The sequence below is a fragment of the Aquarana catesbeiana genome, linkage group LG06, assembly GCF_042186555.1.
Source record: "Aquarana catesbeiana isolate 2022-GZ linkage group LG06, ASM4218655v1, whole genome shotgun sequence".
Classification (NCBI taxonomy): domain Eukaryota; kingdom Metazoa; phylum Chordata; class Amphibia; order Anura; family Ranidae; genus Aquarana; species Aquarana catesbeiana.
Genome location: NC_133329.1, coordinates 273,603,162 through 273,620,625, shown reverse-complemented (window position 1 = coordinate 273,620,625; position 17,464 = coordinate 273,603,162). Strand labels below are relative to the sequence as shown.

The following is a 17,464-nucleotide window of genomic DNA, read 5'->3' as shown; positions in this document are numbered from 1 at the left end:
TTACAGATACAAAACAAAAGTATGCAAACTCTTATGCCCCGTACACACGATAGGATTTTCCAACGGAAAATGTTTGACAGGAGCTTGTTGACGGAAATTCTGACCATGTGAAGGCTCCATCGGACATTTTCCATTGGAATTTCTGTCACACAAAATTTGAGAGCGGGTTCTCAAATTTTCCGACAACAAAATCCGTTGTCGGAAATTCTGATCGTGTGTACACAATTCCGATGCACAAAGTTCCACGCATGCTCGGAATCAAGCAGAAGAGCAGCACTGGCTATTGAACTTCATTCTTCTCGGCTCGTCGTACGTGTTGTACGTCACTGCGTTCTTGACGTTTGAAATTTCCAACCAACTTTGTGTGACCGTGTGTATGCAAGACAAGTTTGAGCCAACATTCGTTGGAAAAAAAACATGGATTTAGTTGTCGGAAAATCCTATCGTGTGAACAGGGCATTACAGTTATTCTTCTTTGAAAACTAGCTCCAGCCTAAGTAGAAAAGCCGATCCCCTGCCAGCACACTGCAGAGTGGGACCCAATTCTCTGTGGGGAAGCAGAGGTCTCTTTGCAGAGTCTAGGCACACTTCCTGCCGAATCACAGCTAGAGCTCTCCAATCAGCAGGGAACATAAGCTATGCCAAATGCAGAGCTATAGGTCCGACTCAGTAGGAAGCATATTGGACCTCTGAACTGAAACTGCTACTTTCCCAATGACAACAACAGTCCCTCCCTGCAGCTACTAACAGCGGACAGACTTTTCTACTCTGTGGCTGCCCTAGAAACAAAACAAACTGTAAGACATTGAACGCCTTTTGTTTTTATGCACCTGGATTATATATTTAACAGGTTTAAACTGAAGGCTCAACTGGGCTTTAAATGTGCAATCATTTTAGAAACAATACCTGTAATCTGGCAGCCATATAGCTCCACTCTCATAGCTATTCCACTTTGCCATGTCTGGGGACGGAAGCGCACAAATCGGGTTAACACTGGCTGAGGAATCTTGTTCAAAACCACTTCTGTTGCATCATTGTTCCCAGGAAAAATCTACAAAGTATAAAAGGAAGAAGATGACAGACGCGGCTGAGGCTATAGTATATATACAGTACATTTAGCTATACAATTACATTTTGGAATGAAGTGAATTAAAACAAACCAAAAAAAAAGAATAACAAAGAAAAATGCGAACATAAACGTGGTCTACCCACACACATCATTAGGGTGATGTTCTCTGTACATTCAAACATGCAATCTCTTTGATGGCGCTCAGTAAATAGGGCTAATTATCCTGATATGGTTAATGATTTAGCCCATTCAGTACCATAAGTAAAATGTTCCATGTAAACAATCGCCGCAAACTTCCATGAAAGCAGAGTTTACTTTTTCCATGAGTAGAAAGCGATCAAGGAAAGATATGCACTCCCCATACAAATGAGATGCAAAATGAGAGTCGAGTGACTTGATGGGAAAGGCAGAGGACAGAGTATGGGATTCCTGGCATTAATTAGAGTTAATAAGTTGAAAAGACTTCCTTTGGAGATGCAGTGAAAATACCATAGCTTTGTGTTAGTGGGAAAACATCCTGTTCGCTGCTATAACATCGGCGTTTCAGCTGAATGCCTTCTACAGCATATGGTAAATGTTCATCTATACTCAAAACAACTTCCCAATATACTGTTTAAGAGAATACCATATTACAAATTTATATGTTATTTTTTACAAGTTATAGTTTAAAAAGAGTATGCACTGTTTACTGAAGAGGCCCTATACTCGGCTATCCTGGATTTTGGAAACTGGAAAATAAACAACTGCACCCCAAAAACACCCCTGAAACGTCATGTCAATCAGTACATTTCTGTGCTGGGACACTGATGCCTTTCAAAGGTGCATGAGAGGCAAGTATGTCAACAAGGGGTTATGTTTACAAAAGGAAGGGTTAGGGTTTGGGTCATTGTTACAGGAAGGATTGGTTTTAGGGTTGCATAGAGGGATAGCGTTGGGCTGTTGGGAGGGTTAGTGTTTGGGTTAAGATTACATGGAGAGTTAGCATTTAGGGTTAAGATTAAAGGTTTGGTAAAGCTTACAGGGTTAGTGTTAGGGTAACATGGAGGGTTAAGCCTTGTACACACGATCTGATTTTCCTCAGACAAAACCTTGGATTTTAGTCCGAAGGGCGTTCGCCAGGAACTTGTCTTGCATACAAACAGCAAGGAATTGTCGGCCAACAAACATGAACATAGGGAAGTACTAAAAGGTTTTTCAGCTCTTCACCCTTTGGGCTCCTTCTGCTAATTTTGTGTTAGTAAAAGTTTGGTGAGTGTTGATTGACGCTTTTGAGTTCGTGCTTTTCATTTCATGCTTTTCAGTTTGTCTCTGAACGGCTGTTCATCAACCAGACATGTTGCGCAATCGGAGGAGATAACGTGTTTTTTATTATTGGCCTTGGAGTTGTTGGTTTAACCCAAGTCCAGTCCAGGAACAGTAGGAGGAGGATTTCTTGGACCAAAAATTGGTTGCTTTATTAATCGTGACTAATTATGTCATATGCCTTTGCTGCGGGAGCTCCAGGAGACTAATCCAGCTGATTTTCGGAATTATCTCCGAATGACGGACCCCCGCTTTCACCAACTGTTGGCATTGCTGATCCCCTATATTAAGAAGCAGGACACATGCATGAGGCTTTTATTTTATTTTTTGGTTGAATAATAATGATTTGATTTGTTAAATTTTCTACATTTTTGGATGCATAGAATGCACTTTTTGGTTAAGTTCTATTGGCAGATAACATGTCTAATTTTATTTGTTTTCTTTTTTTAATGCACAATAAAAAAATTGTGGAGAATAATACTTGGCTATGTGTTTTACTTCAAATGACAGTTTGGGAGTAGGCAGTTACATTTAAAGAAATACAAAATGTAAAATTGACAAGGGACACCAACATAGTTGTATCTTTGATCTTAAAAACTACGGGATAATGGTGTTGTGGTAACTTGCCCAAAAAAAAAGAAAAAGAAAAGCCTAATAATTTTATTCTTGATATCACTAGAAAATAAAAACCTTTTAAAATACGTTTGGCAGAACTCTATCAGTATCATCAGCAAAGCAGCTTCATTATTATCCCATTATAGAAGAAGAGAATGTGCGCTGCATTTCAAGATTTCATAATTTGCCGCGTCACGAATGTCAATTCTCTATTATGAATGCTAGTTTACAAGACCGACCGCTTCTGGCTCGTCCTTGCTTCCAAGCATGCGCGTTTGTACTTTGGAGTTTTGTCCGGCGGACTTGTGTACACACGCTCGGAAAATCTGACAATAGACATTTGTCCGCGGAAAATTTTAAAGCCTACCATCCAACATTTGTCCGTGGAAAATCCGGCAACAATTGTCCGATGGAGCATACAAACGGTCGGATTTTCCATCAACACCCTGTCATCACACAATTCCCGTCGGAAAATCCGATCGTGTGTACGAGGCTTAAGTGTTAAGAGTTACAGGTAGGGTGGGTGTTTGCATTAGGGTTACAAGGAGGGTAACTTTTAGGGACTGGATTACATGGAGTATTATGGTTACATGAAAGGTTAGTGTTTGGGTTACGGGAAGGGTTAGCAATTTCTACTTGTGACTAGCAAGCGAAAAAAAGTCTGACAATCTGTCGTCCGATTTTTGGATTGTTTGTACAGGGCATTAGGGATTGGATTACAGAAGGGTTAGTATGAAGGGGCCTTAGAGAATGCTCTCTCTCTGTAGGGACTCAACACTGCAAACCACCAGCTTAGATCTCTTGCCACTGAAATCTGATGTATCAAACTATATATCTTGCAGTGTTCTTCTTCTTTTGGACTGGATTGGAAAGTGGGCTTCTGCAAAGAAACTAAGTTAAGACACACAAAGTGTGACAATTAAAATAGTGTCCACTTACAAGGTCACTGACTAGTGTGTAGTAAAATAACCAGTTATCAGCAACTTCAAAAATGCTGCAAGTGCCTATTATACTCATTTTTATCATGGGCTATACTTGTACATACTACAGACATGCATATTCAGTTAGGACTCAGCCCTGAAAACGAAGAGAGTTGTGTGTGTATATATATATGTATATATATGTATATATATATATATATATATATATATATATATATATATATATATAAAATCACTTATGATTAGTCTGTCTGGACTAGACTCATCTAATGTTACTTCCTCATTGTAGGTAGATATATAACAAATCCAGAGCTGGATATCACACCTATAAAAGAGAAATGTGAAGCCCAGTCTTTGTAAGCATAGAGATGAAGACAGAGAAGAAAATAAGATAAATGAACAGCACATTAAAGACTTAATTACACTTGTACTATTCAAATGTTGTGCCTACAAATTGCCTTCTCTTCTTACCTCGTACATTTTTCATTGTGAAAAGCCTCTGAGCGATTTCTTCCAGGTTCCTAATTTTGCAGCATACATCATTTCTTAATGCAGCTGGCAGTCATTTTCCAGGTGAAAATTGCAGGTGCTAGTCACCAATAAGCTGAATATTTTCTACATTCCTCCCAGCTATGCCCATTTGTACAGGCACTCTTCCCCTTTCTTTGCAATCAAATCCCTATGCCCTTTCTTCCTGTCTTTCTGAATAAACTACCACATTAGCTCCCAAAGGGCCTATTGTTCCACTAAATTTCTAGCAACTGAAAAACCCTGTGTGTTACTGTTATTAAATTATAAATAATAGGGCTTTATGGAGATAGCGAGTATGCCTAATAAGATTGTGTAACAAAAAAAGAAAAGACTATCTTTCTAACAATGTTTTCATATTACACTATATTTAGGATGTACCATGAAACATGGCCACAGTCTGCAGCCCCCAGCCGCAAACTGCCCACCCCTTTACAGAATCCAGGAGTTTTTCTTTCTGCAGGCTCCTGTCAATTTGTGAATTCAGAATATGTGAATGAAAAAACCACAAGTCCCATCTACCACTATGGCACAGGGGCTTGTAGTTCTCAATGGAGCACAATTGCGGTGATGTCATAGAACTCGTAGTGCTTTGATACTTCCTCCAGCTCTGTAACTGAAGATCTGTATCTTGGTATGGACCTGCGGCTGGAAGAATAGTCTGCAGCGGCAAAAGCATTGCACCTGCAATCCACTGATCGCTGCTGCAATGCTTATTATTATTATTATTATTATTATAATACAGGATTTATATAGCGCCAACAGTTTACGCAGCGCTTTACAATTTAAAAGGAGACAATACAAATTAATGATAAATGCACATTTTTGTTTGTCAATATGGATACATTTATTTTTATTTTTTTTGCAAAATGTGGAGTTAGCCTTTAAAGTGGAAGTCAAGACACCAGAATATTTGCATAGTTCAGAAAAGAAATCCGTGACCTCTTCACTTGCCTTTAGCTAATATAAATGGGACAGCACAGTGGCTAAGTGGGTAGCACTTCTGCCTAGTAACACTTGGGTTGTAGGTTTGAATCCCAACCATAGCACTACCTGCTTGGAGTTTGCATGTTCTCCCTGTGTCTGAGTGGGTTTCCTCCGGGCACTGTGGTTTCCTGCCATGCTCCAAAGATATGCTGGTAGGTTAATTGGCTCCTGTCTAAATTGTCCCTAGTATGTATATGTATGAATGTGAGTAAGGGACCTTAGATTGTAAGCTCCCTAAAGGGCAGGGACTAATGTAATTGTACAATATATAGGTGATGCACTGTGTAAATTGAAGGTGCTATATAAGTACTGATGTCACTGCAATAGGACTATAATCCCTATGATGCTAGTGCTGCCCTATGAAGCACTGTACTATGAGTGCTAGGTGATGTGGTGTGACTAGGCTCATGCTTTCCTGCAGGGTAACTGAATGAGGGCTGAGGCACACAACAAACATTGGTGGTTCCACCTTTCTTCATGCAGCCATTAAATAACCATTTTTACATTTAAACCCATTGGTCTTATATATTTCTCCCTTTGCATTAAAAGCTGCATTTCAGCCAGTGTGGGAAATCTGTCAGTATCACATGACAACTATAACGATATAGTTAAAACATTATTAAGTTGCAAAAAGCAACAAAAAGCTTCAAATTCCCATTCTTTTATGTTAAATATGCTAAGGCCATCCAAACAAAGCACACTTGAAGGACACAGTTATGCTGGGTATTTAACTTGTGCCTCCTTCTGCCATCTGTGTATTTGAACTGCACCTGTAGGCCCTTTGTAGGATTAACTGCCCCCTCCTTCCATAAATACATATAGAGAGTGGGTGAGGGAGAAAGTGCTTCAGAAGTCTATGTAATAACAGGATTAGGATTTGAAGACTTCATCTGAGCGGAATTTAAGGATTGTAGTGGAAAAGAATTACAGAAAAGAAATGACTTCAGCTGAAAGGGCTGAGAAAAACAAGATGGGTATTTAACCGACAATCCCACCTGCATGAACAAGCGCTCAGTTCTAATTTATTACATAGTGTCATTTTAATGACAGAGCTAGCCAATCGTTCAGATTTTGTGTGCATGCATGTGTGTTACTAAATCAAAGTCTGCGCTGAATTATAAACAGGGGTGAAAATCTGGAATATTTTCTCATATCACTAGGTAATTTCACAAATTATCACCTTCAAGCCTGGCTCTGAATGCTTTAATGGACATTTAGCTTGATCATATGACATAAATACCTGTGAAATATTATAATGTTTATGAGGTCTGGTACATTTAAGTATTTGGTACATTGATCACTTAGGCTTTTTAAACAGATTTTGCACATACTGTATACATAATACACTAAATTTAGGCAAGTGTTTGTACCTGTACCAGCAGTTATACAGATCTTTTCTTGACTTACTACTCTTGGGACATAATCAAAGATACCAGTAATGTATTATCTTAGGACAACTTTCTTGTGAATTCATGCTTGATGAATATTTTGTAATGCTGGAATTAGCATGGAATTACCATGGAAACATAATTTTTTTTTCTACAAGCGTCAGAATTTCTGCATAAGAGAATACACACTTATGGTTATCTTATTTTACTAAGAGCAATATACTGATAGGTATGGTCATAAAAATCACTTCTCTGGTATCTTTATATGAAACTGACCTAAAGAACACGATGGAAAAATGAAGGCTGCTGCCATTGCTTACATCTTTTTCAAAACGCTAGTTGCCCGCTCGCTATGCTGACCAAAGGCTAAATGCCCTACTCCAGGAAGTAGACAAAATCTATCCTTGCAGTGGGGCCCTCTGAACTGCAAGGGACAACTACTTATCAAGTCTAGGGTACAGGAATAGGGGGTAATAATTACTTCTTGCTCCTATAGGATCCCTCCATCTGTGGGACTGCTCCCAGGAAGCCTTCTCCCTAAGGTGCTTTTGGCCATAGTCACACATCTGCCTCTTCCACGTGCAAGACAAGGTAAGTAATCCTGTATTGAACATGATGATGCCAAAGGACCAACCATAGCCTGGAGCGCCAAAGGGAGAACAGGAGAGCACCAGAAGGTGGGCATACGTTAGGTAATGCCGCCCCTTCGTCTTCTCCTAGAACTAGCGAGCATTTAATCTTCGTAATGAGGGGGGCCCCACTACAAGTATGTATTTGGTCTAATTGCTGGAGTTGGGATTCACATTTTTAAATACTTTGAACTACCTGGAACAAGTATGCAGGTAAGCAGTGTCAGTAAAAAATAAGATGCCCTTTATAGGACAAACAAAGGGCCAGTTTACTGTCCTTTAAATTTTAGGGGGGCCAGACTGTGGCCAGGGGGAGTATAAAAATGGCTTGCTGTCAATAGGAGTAGATAGTGTCCTCTCTTTGGTATAAGGGGGAGGAATAGTGTTCTATCATTGGTGTCAGAGGGCAGAATAGTGCCCCATTATTGCTGTCAACGGGAGGAATAGTGCCCCATCTTTGGTGTCTGTTAGGAGGAATAGTGCTCCATCATTGGTGTTAATGGGAGGAATAATTCCCCATTATTGGTGTCAGTAGGATGAACAGGTTCCCATCATTGGTGTCAGTGGGAGGAAAAGTGCAACAGGGCACTATTCCTCCCACTGATACCAATGATGGGGCACTTTTCCTCCCATTGACACCAATGATGGTTGGTGTCAGTGGCAGGAACTATACCCCACTGTTGCTGGCAATGGGGCGAATAATGACCAAGGGCCAAATAAAAGCAAGCAAAGGGCCACTTCTGGCCCCCGGGCCGCAGTTTGGAGACCACTGGCGTATATGCTATGTTCAGTATTCAAACAACTAGCATTTTGAGAGGGAGGAGTCAGTAATGGCAGCTTCCATGATTTACTCATGCCAAGTTTACTTAAAATTGACAAGCTTTGCTTATCTCTTTAACATACATTCTATTACACCAAAGACACCTAAAAGTATATGAGTGCTAATATACAGGATTTGCTATATGTAATCACACATCATCAGTGCATTTTAAACTGCTTTACTAAATAATACCACCAATATCACGTGGCAAATAAGTAATTCCTGTTATGCTGACAGTTGGGTTTTCCATTAGATGCCACTAATCTCACCACACATTTAGCCACCAATATTGGGGAACATTCTCTTGGCCACGTTAAACATTTTCAGTCAATAAACTATTGTTCACCCTTGTCAGGGCAAAAATATCCAAGAAATATTACAATGCATCTCTGTGTGCGTTAGTAGAAATAAACAGTGTCTGTTTTTGTTTTTTCTAAACACCCTTTAAAGTATACGAACAGCTCAGCACATAATCATTTTGATGGAATTTCAAAGCACATACCAAATTTAAATAAAGCATTCCACATTTTCTATTTCAGGCTGCCACGTGATTTATCCCATGGCATGATTCAAATCATGCAAAAAAATACCTTGCATTTCCCTTGCAGAGGCCCAGTATTTGGGAAAAATATAGGAAGTGATGTATTTGTACTACATTCTACAAGAATATGGGCACTGAGTCCTTCTTCTTGCCAAAAAATATCCTTAGCAGCAGATAACCTGTTCTGAGGCTCCTCTCTTGCTATCTGCATGTACAGCCTTGAGAACTCATTAGGCAGGCTTCCCCTCGCTATCCTTTTGTATTTAGTATGCTGTATTAGTGCCGTTGACAGCAGGAAGGGAATTCATGTCTGGTTTTTGCATTCTGCATTAGGCATCTCTACTTTGCCATATTTCACACAAGCAAGAGCAGTATTATAGAGGTATTTTCAGGTGATTTTCCTATTATGGTTCTTGACTCACTCAACAAAAATACAAAAAACAAAGAAGAATAGAAATATATTCTTCTTTGTTTTATATATATAAATATATACATATACATATATATATATATATATATATATATATATATATATATATATATATATATATATATATATATGCACAAGGTTGCTTCTAATATTCCAATATTGCAGCACTTTCATTCCAGATTTGATGGTTATAACAGCTAGAGAACAAGGCTCTACGCTTAATTACATTCTTCACTTCACTGCCTATTATAGTCTTTCCCAGCAGACCAATCAATACATGTGTGCACTACTGTTTTTGTGAAGTGTGACTCTTAAAGAACTTCTTCATTAACACGTGCCTGGTGCTTCCTATGTTACTAGTGTGACTTGTTATACTATGCTTGGAAAGTTGAGGCAATGGAAAGCTGTCAGAAAGATTAACATATTAAGCAAAGGTCTTTACTAAATAAGGAAGAAAATGTATTCAAGAAGGTAACTCAAAATCTTCAGTATGGCTCAGTCTAGCACAATGTTTGCATTTTGTGAAGATTTATTTGACACTTGAATAGAAATAAAAAAAAAGACACAAAGAAAAACCTTACTATAATCTAAAAATGGTCTTATAAACTAAAACGGTTTAATTGGCTTTGAAAAAAATAGGGGGGCCTGAAGAAAGGTGATTGTAGAAGGTGATGAAAAGTAGTACACAAGGTGTAAGCTGGCCAAAGTCAGATTGAAATTCGGCTGGTTTAGCAGGGTCCAGTCGAATTTTGATTAGTGCGTTCCTGTCCCTGTTTCGACATCATTTACATAAAAACAGCATTGGGGTTGATTTACTAAAGGCAAATAGACTGTGCATTTTGCCCTCTGCAAGTGTAGTTGCTCTAGAGCTTAATAAATGATGTAAGGATTCACTTTGCAAAAACACCCAATCACGTGCAAGTAAAATAAAAAAAAAAACTGCATTTTTGCTTGCACATGATTGGATCATTTAAGTCAGCAGAGCTTCTGCTCATTTACTAAGCAACTGCTCTTGCAGAGCGCAACTGCGCTTTGCAAAGTGCACAGTCTTTTTGCCTTTAGTAAATCAACCCCTTTGTCTCTTTACTATGCTATAAAGTCTCTCCCGTCGTTTCTCCCACTTTTTTTTTTTTTTGGTGGATACCTTGGATTTTTCCCCTCTTTTTTTCTGTTTTGGCCGCTTGGAAGATCACCACCCGATAAACACTAAACCCCTAAATAGGCTCTCCTCAAAAAAACCCAATATAGTGTACAGGGGCATCTGACTTTATTAAGGGGTTCTCCCCGGAACGTTGTCAGTATCCTCCACTAAGCTGCTATCTTTATGTACAGTTGTTGATACCCAAAGTCACACCATCCTGGCACTGGATATAACACTGTTGTACTAGGCGCGCCCCTTACGGTAATGTGTACTTTATTTTTTTCACAGCAGGAGCCAAAATACTTTATATTCCTTTAACACATGTCTCAGTTCATTATGATGCATTGTTGTTGCGCACTTTGTAACAAAATGCTAAATTTTCCATTGACTAGCCTTGCATTGGGGCTATGTTAATGCAGGCCAACTCAACCCAACACAAGTTGTATGAATGGGCCCCAAATCTCCACAGACAATAGTAAAAATGTAACATGGGTCATATCTATTCTCAACTCTATCCAAACCTAAAAAAAGTTTGGGTTAGAGATATACTTTAAAGAGAACTGGTAATACTGCATGCAGCTAGGTCAGAGGTAGAGAGAGACAGAGCATGGAGTTGAAGGAAACAAGAAAGTCAGAGAATAGCTGGCAGTCAATATTAGGGAGGCATATCATAGAAATGTTACAACTTACAATTTATTTGCACCCCGATACTGCCAACATCCATTAATTTATGGGAAGATTCAGTTTCATGGCTGCCTAAAATATTTTTGTTGCTATACTGAGCTGTCCCTCAAAGCAATGATTGATAACCCCTGTTAATTATCAATTATTAAGTGCTTATTAAAAGGATTGAGTACTAATACATTTATCAATTTGCTGGCACCTGATGTCATACATATTGTAAGGATTTTCATTTTTTTTACTCCTCAGGGACATATTTGCACTTTTTCTATTTCCCTCTGCTAGGAAAGTACATTTAAGCTCTGATTTCTTGTTCCAGCTGGCAAAGGGCCCACCCATCAGGCAGCAGGGAGTAATTCAGAGATGCCTTTAATGGCCTGACACATATATAGACTTGTATACATTTATTTAAATGCCAGCCTCTTTTGTGGCGCTGAGTCAAGATGCGGCAGATATGACAAATCTACTTGGCATGCCGGCCTAGATCATGATACTGCAGTGATCCGCCATGATGCTCCACTAAAAGGTTCCTTGCATTAAATAATCCTTTTTCTGCTGATTTTTTATTTTTTTTTTGTCTAAAATACTTAAGCTGACAATGTAGATTTTTTTCTCTGAGTCATAATGAATTAACAACTATTTTAAAGGGGAAAATATGTGAAAAACTATCCAGTAGTAAGTAGGGCTGAGGAAAAAATTTATTTAAATCTTGAATCGAGTTGAGAGGTCGAATTGATTCAAAATTTAAACAAATCGATTTTTTTAGATTTTTTTTTTTCACCGTGCCGGTCCTGAGGTGCTGCGGGCATGAGTTTTTAGGCAAGGCCGCGGCTTAAGCCTAGTCCGCGGCTTCGGCCGGATGCTGTGGACTAGGCCGAAGCCGCGGCCTCGCCTAAAAACTCATGCCTGCAGCGCCTCAGGACCGGCGCTGACACTGCGCCGTTCCTGAGGAGCTGCAGGCAAGGAGTTTTTAGGTGAGGCCGCGGCTTTGGCCTAGTCTGCGAGGCCGGACGCCGCGGACTAGGCCGAAGCAAAGCTCATGCCCGCAGCGCCTCAGGACCGGCGCGGTTTCCAAAGAAAAAAAAAAAACTCGATTCGAATCGTGAATCGAGTTTTTTTTAAGAGAATCGAAGATTTTTTTTTAAAGAAAATCTCCCAGCCCTAGTAGTAAGTAAGGATCCCCAATCGAGTGCACCTATCAGTAATTTTGGAAGTCTGCATAAATACATTACAGACATTTAACAATATGCAGCAACTATATAATTAAACAAATGCTGCCTTTTATCATGAAATATCTCCAGGCAAGTGACTGTGCCTAGGCAGAGATGTGTAACCTAGGAGAATATCATCTGCTGCAGGCATTCTCCTCTCTCCTAGTGGTTGCTCTTAACACTATAGCTAGGCTTGCACTTGTGCGTGAGCTGCGTTTTGCGCAGGCACCGCAGTCCATTCATTTCAGTCTCTGGAAAAAATGCAGAGAAAAGGTCCATGACCCTTTTCGGAAACCGTGGCCCATACAGAACCCATAAGTGGGACTCTGCAAGCTGCGTTTTGCTGCCGCCTGTGCTCCAGGACAACGTCATCTGTGACAAAACGGGTAGGGGGCAGCAATGGGCTGATGTCACCACGTTTGCGCAAGTCCCGATACCCAAGCTGCTCCTTTTAGCCAGCCGGCTTAATTTAATGCTAAATAACACACTCTTTGATGTAAGTACAACATAATCTTTAAACCAATAAACACTGAAGATTTTACACTATGGAGGCCTTATCTCTTATCTCTTCATTTCAGCCTCCGGAAAACGCAGAGAAAAGGCCATGCCCCTTTTCGGAAATCGTGGCCCATACAGATAGCAAAAGTGCCGTGTGGTTCCCAGTACAGAGAAATCATGCTGCGTTTTCCAATGCACGTGGGTCCCATTAGGATTAATGGTGCCCCCATGCATCTCCTGAGTGGCAGCTAATTTTTCTGTGCGGGTGGATGCGACTGCAGGAACAGGTGCAGACCTGTAGCAGCAACAACCTGCACAAGTGTGAACCTAGCAAAACTTTGTAGCAAGTCACAATATGAGATGCAGCTGCAGATGGTCGAATTGTGTGGGACAACATATGTAGATCATAGAACATAATTCTGATACTAGGAATTACATAATTGTGACATCTAGGGAAAGGGTTTTAGTCTAGAAAGCAGATGCTGACTCTGGATATTGCGTAAATAAAGATGGTGCTATCTTCTAAGGACAAAAGGATATGTCAGGGTAAGTTCTGGGACCTCTTTTAAAGGAAATACATTTAGAGCAAGTGTTTGACTTACCTAATATTTAGTATGCATGCATGTAACATGAAACATACATTAAATCTTATAATAGGACCACTTCAAGCACCCCATAGTCTACAGTTCAAAAGAATGAATGTATAAAATCTGCTTTCAGACCTTAGTTCTTTCTTCTGCTACAGTGGCAATCAGGAACCATTTTTTGATGACCGCTGAAGCCAATGCAATAAAGTTCTGTAACAACCAATTGGGTTTTAGCTTACTCTATCAATATACTGTTGAAAGATAAACCACAAAGGTGGTTCAATTGATTGCTGTAGAGAACACGTTCACGTCTCCTCTATCCAACATACTTCTTAAATTCTAATGAATGTCAGATAAGCTAGACTTGCTACTTGCTAATGAGTGTTAGATAAGCTACATAACATCTTTAAGATTACAAAACAAGTCCAAGTTGAATATGGCTAACTAATGCTAGATACTGTATATCATGACCTGGATAAATGAGAACCTTCACAGACATAACATTAAAAGCCTAAAGTGGAAACTATTCCCTGTTTAAGAGACACAGCCAAGTTATCGCAGTTCCTAGTGTAGTAGGATGTTTTCATGTTGAAATAGCCTGCAGTGCATTGTGTGTCACGTGTGGGGCAGGAAATGGGGTGTTGTGACCCTGATCCACTACCTCATTCCTCCTGAATGTTTGTATTCTACTGCTGGTACAAAAACATGGCTTAACCATCCCATGGGATCATGCTGCACACACAGAACATAGTACATTTCCTTCCAAAAGCTACAGATGGTAGTAGCAGACGGAAGACTCAATACATCTCTGCCAAGTGTGATTGCTATAACAGATCCTATTTCCCTGACAGGCTGCATCACTTTTACTTTATACTGATCCCCCTTGTAAATTTATTGGATATATTATGGATCAATGATGGAGATCCGTAAGTTGCAATATTTTGCCATGTTTATCAAATCTGATCAAATTCAGCCATCTGCTCACTGCATAATATATTTTCACTTTGAAGATGCAGTTAAGAATACTTTGACAAAGGAGAGAAGCAAAGCTTACAGATTGTACAAACGTGGTATATGCCTGGGTGGTGTATAAAACACGACAGAGAAAAAACTTTGCAAACTGGTTTGGAAGATTCTAGTTTATGACTGAAATTCAGTAATTAATTCCAAGTTGTCTCGGTGAACATACCTTCTATATGGTGTGTTCAAGAAGCAAAGTTGATTTGGACAGCAGAAGTTTGTGGTCTTGCTATGCAATAGTTAATTCCCTTAGCATTTCCAGCTCTGCAAACTACAGTTTAAAGTGTACCTGTTGTAGATTATTTTTTAGGTAAAGCCTACAACATGCACCACTGAGGGTCTATTTACTGCATCTCAACTGCAACCTGGAAAACAATGATGCAGGTATCAATCCGATTCCTAGTCACTGGCTTCTGTCCTGCTCCCTCCCAATGGTGGACCAATAGTAGGATGCCTGAGTCAGGTCCAGGAGGACCAGTGACCAGAAAGCTGGTTGGTACATGCACCGTAGGTATCAGTGCCAAACGGGCATTGAACAGGGGATCAAACAGTGTGAGCAGGGAAATGGAGATGGCTGACTGTCATTGTATAAAATAATTTAAATTAAAAAACATACAGCATCTATCATGAGCGAAATATGTGGGCATCATTGCTAATCTATCCAGAAAATGCTGCTCCCCTGGCAAGTATTCTGATACTTTGGCTTCAGTTCTTCGAGCCACTGATCTAAAAAATGGTAGAGATAACAAATGTAGACATTTCTCTGACTTTCATGTTCTTCATGCTTGTTCTGTGTCCAAAGCTGGCCATACATGTTTTGATCTTGCAGGGCTGAATGAGACACTCCCCCTTCCTCACTATACAGTATGGATGGACGAAAGTGCAGTGAGGGCTACTGTATTCTTCACTGGGCTCCTTCGAAAAAAGTGAATTGAAAAATCAACTTTTGTTGAGCCATGAGGGGCTGGCAGGGCCACAAAAGGAACCGATTTCAGAGGATTCAGCCAGAATGCCTGTATAGTCAGCTTAGGACTCAGAAGTACTGATGGCAGGAATAGCCATGCACTACCCATTTTTTAGAAGAAGTCGAGCAATGGCAGCACCAACTTTTCACCTAACTAGGACCCTGACTGTCTCCTGTCCTAATACTCTGTAAACAACTAACCAAGAATAAGTATAAATATTATAAAGTCAGACCACAAAGATAAAAATAATTTTAAATCACTGTCTAAAGTCTGGAAAAATACATATTGTCTTTGTTAAGCTTTGTTAATTAGCGCAGCACATTTGGTGAACATATTTGCTGTACAAGGTAAGATAACTGTATATTTTTTATTGTTTTCTGGTTTAGATGAGTGTGAAGATTTTGAGTATTCAATTGGTTAAAACATATAATAAGCTACATTTAAAATAATGTGTTAGATATTATATTTCTCAAGGATTCATCATAGGTAATATAGGTCTAAACCTAAAGGTGGCAAGGATTGCTAACCTCTACTATCATCAGCAAGGTTAATTCAGTGGAAGGTTCACTTTTTATTCCTTTACCAAGAAACTGTAAGAATATTGGGCACTGTGACAGAGTTAGCCAAGTTTATGTGTACCTAATGAATATGGTGGAGACTCTTTGAATAGGGTTCTTCTACTATTGGGAAGAAACAATTTAATTGTCCACTCAGTAAACCTCATGGATGTGAAGTAGGCACAGAAATATATTGTAATAATATTCCCACTACAGATTGCATGAGACAATCCTGGTGTGTAAAATAACATGCCTACTTACAACATGTCTCCATAACAAAAAGAACATGCACGTTAGCCACAATTGTGATTTTTATAAGATCTCCTGCTTGAGAAATTGCTTGCAGGAGTCATGTTCTAAGTCTAAGGCTGGGTTCACACTGGTGCGACACGACAGCCGTCCTACTTTGGATCCGACTTTGCCCTGCGACATGAAGCCGGCATGTGTCCGACTTTCAATGAACGGGGATCCGACTTGGATCCCCGCCAATGCCGGCACTGTGTTTGGTATGAATCTTTAGGGGGGAACTCCGCGCCAAATTTTAAATAAAAAACCGGCATGGGTTCCCCCTCCAGAGGCATACCAGGCCCTTGGGTCTGGTATGGACCTTGAGGGGAACCCCCTACGCCGAAAAAACGGCGTGGGGGGTCGCCCCCAATCCATACCAGACCCTTATCCGAGCACGCAGCCCGGCCGGACAGGAATGGGGGTGGGGACGAGCGAGCGCCCCCCCCCCCTCCTGAACCGTACCAGGCCGCATGCCCTCAACATGGGGGGTGGTGCCTTGGGGGAGGGGGCGCGCTGCGGCCCCCCCACCCCAAAGCACCTTGTCCCCATGTTGATGAGGACAAGGGCCTCTTCCCGACAACCCTGGCCGTTGGTTGTCGGGGTCTGCGGGCGGGGGGCTTATCGGAATCCGGGAGCCCCCTTTAATAAGGGAGCCCCCAGATCCCGGCCCCCCACCCTATGTGAATGAGTATGGGGTACAGCGTACCCCTACCCATTCACCTAGGAAAAAAGTGTCAATTTAAAAAAAAACACTACACAGATTTTTAAAGCATTTTATTAGACAGCTCCGGGGGTCTTCTTCCGACTTCGGGGGTCTCTCCGGTTCTTCTCCACGCTCTCCGGATCTTCTGCCGGGCTCCTCCACTCTCTTCTGCTCTTTTGCCGCTCTTTTGCTAAAGCGGAGGAGCCTGGTCTTCAATCTTCTGCCTTCTGCCTTCTGCCCTCTTCTCCTGATGTTGACACGACGCTCTCTGGGGCTAGAATGCTCTCTGTGCGCTCTGCTCTGACTTATATAGGCGGTGACCCCGCCCCCTTATGTCGTCACAGTCCCTGGGCATGCTGGGACTGTGACGTTTTAGGGGGCGTGGTCATCACCCGATGACCACGCCCCCTTATGCCGTCATAGTCCCAGCATGCCCAGGGACTGTGACGGCATAAGGGGGCGGGGTCACCGCCTATATAAGTCAGAGCAGAGCGCACAGAGAGCATTCTAGCCCCAGAGAGCGTCGTGTCAACATCAGGAGAAGAGGGCAGAAGGCAGAAGGC

General features: G+C 40.8%; 1 protein-coding gene across 2 annotated transcripts in view; it reads right to left on the bottom strand.

Annotated features, from left to right (window-relative positions):
• Positions 1-17,464, bottom strand: part of NRP2 (neuropilin 2) — a 190,604-nt gene that overhangs the window by 73,361 nt on the left and 99,779 nt on the right. For both annotated transcript variants that reach the window (XM_073633367.1, XM_073633368.1), the window contains exon 8: positions 907-1,051. In XM_073633367.1, coding sequence (XP_073489468.1) covers positions 907-1,051 — 145 coding nt within the window. The remainder of the gene's footprint in view (positions 1-906; positions 1,052-17,464) is intronic.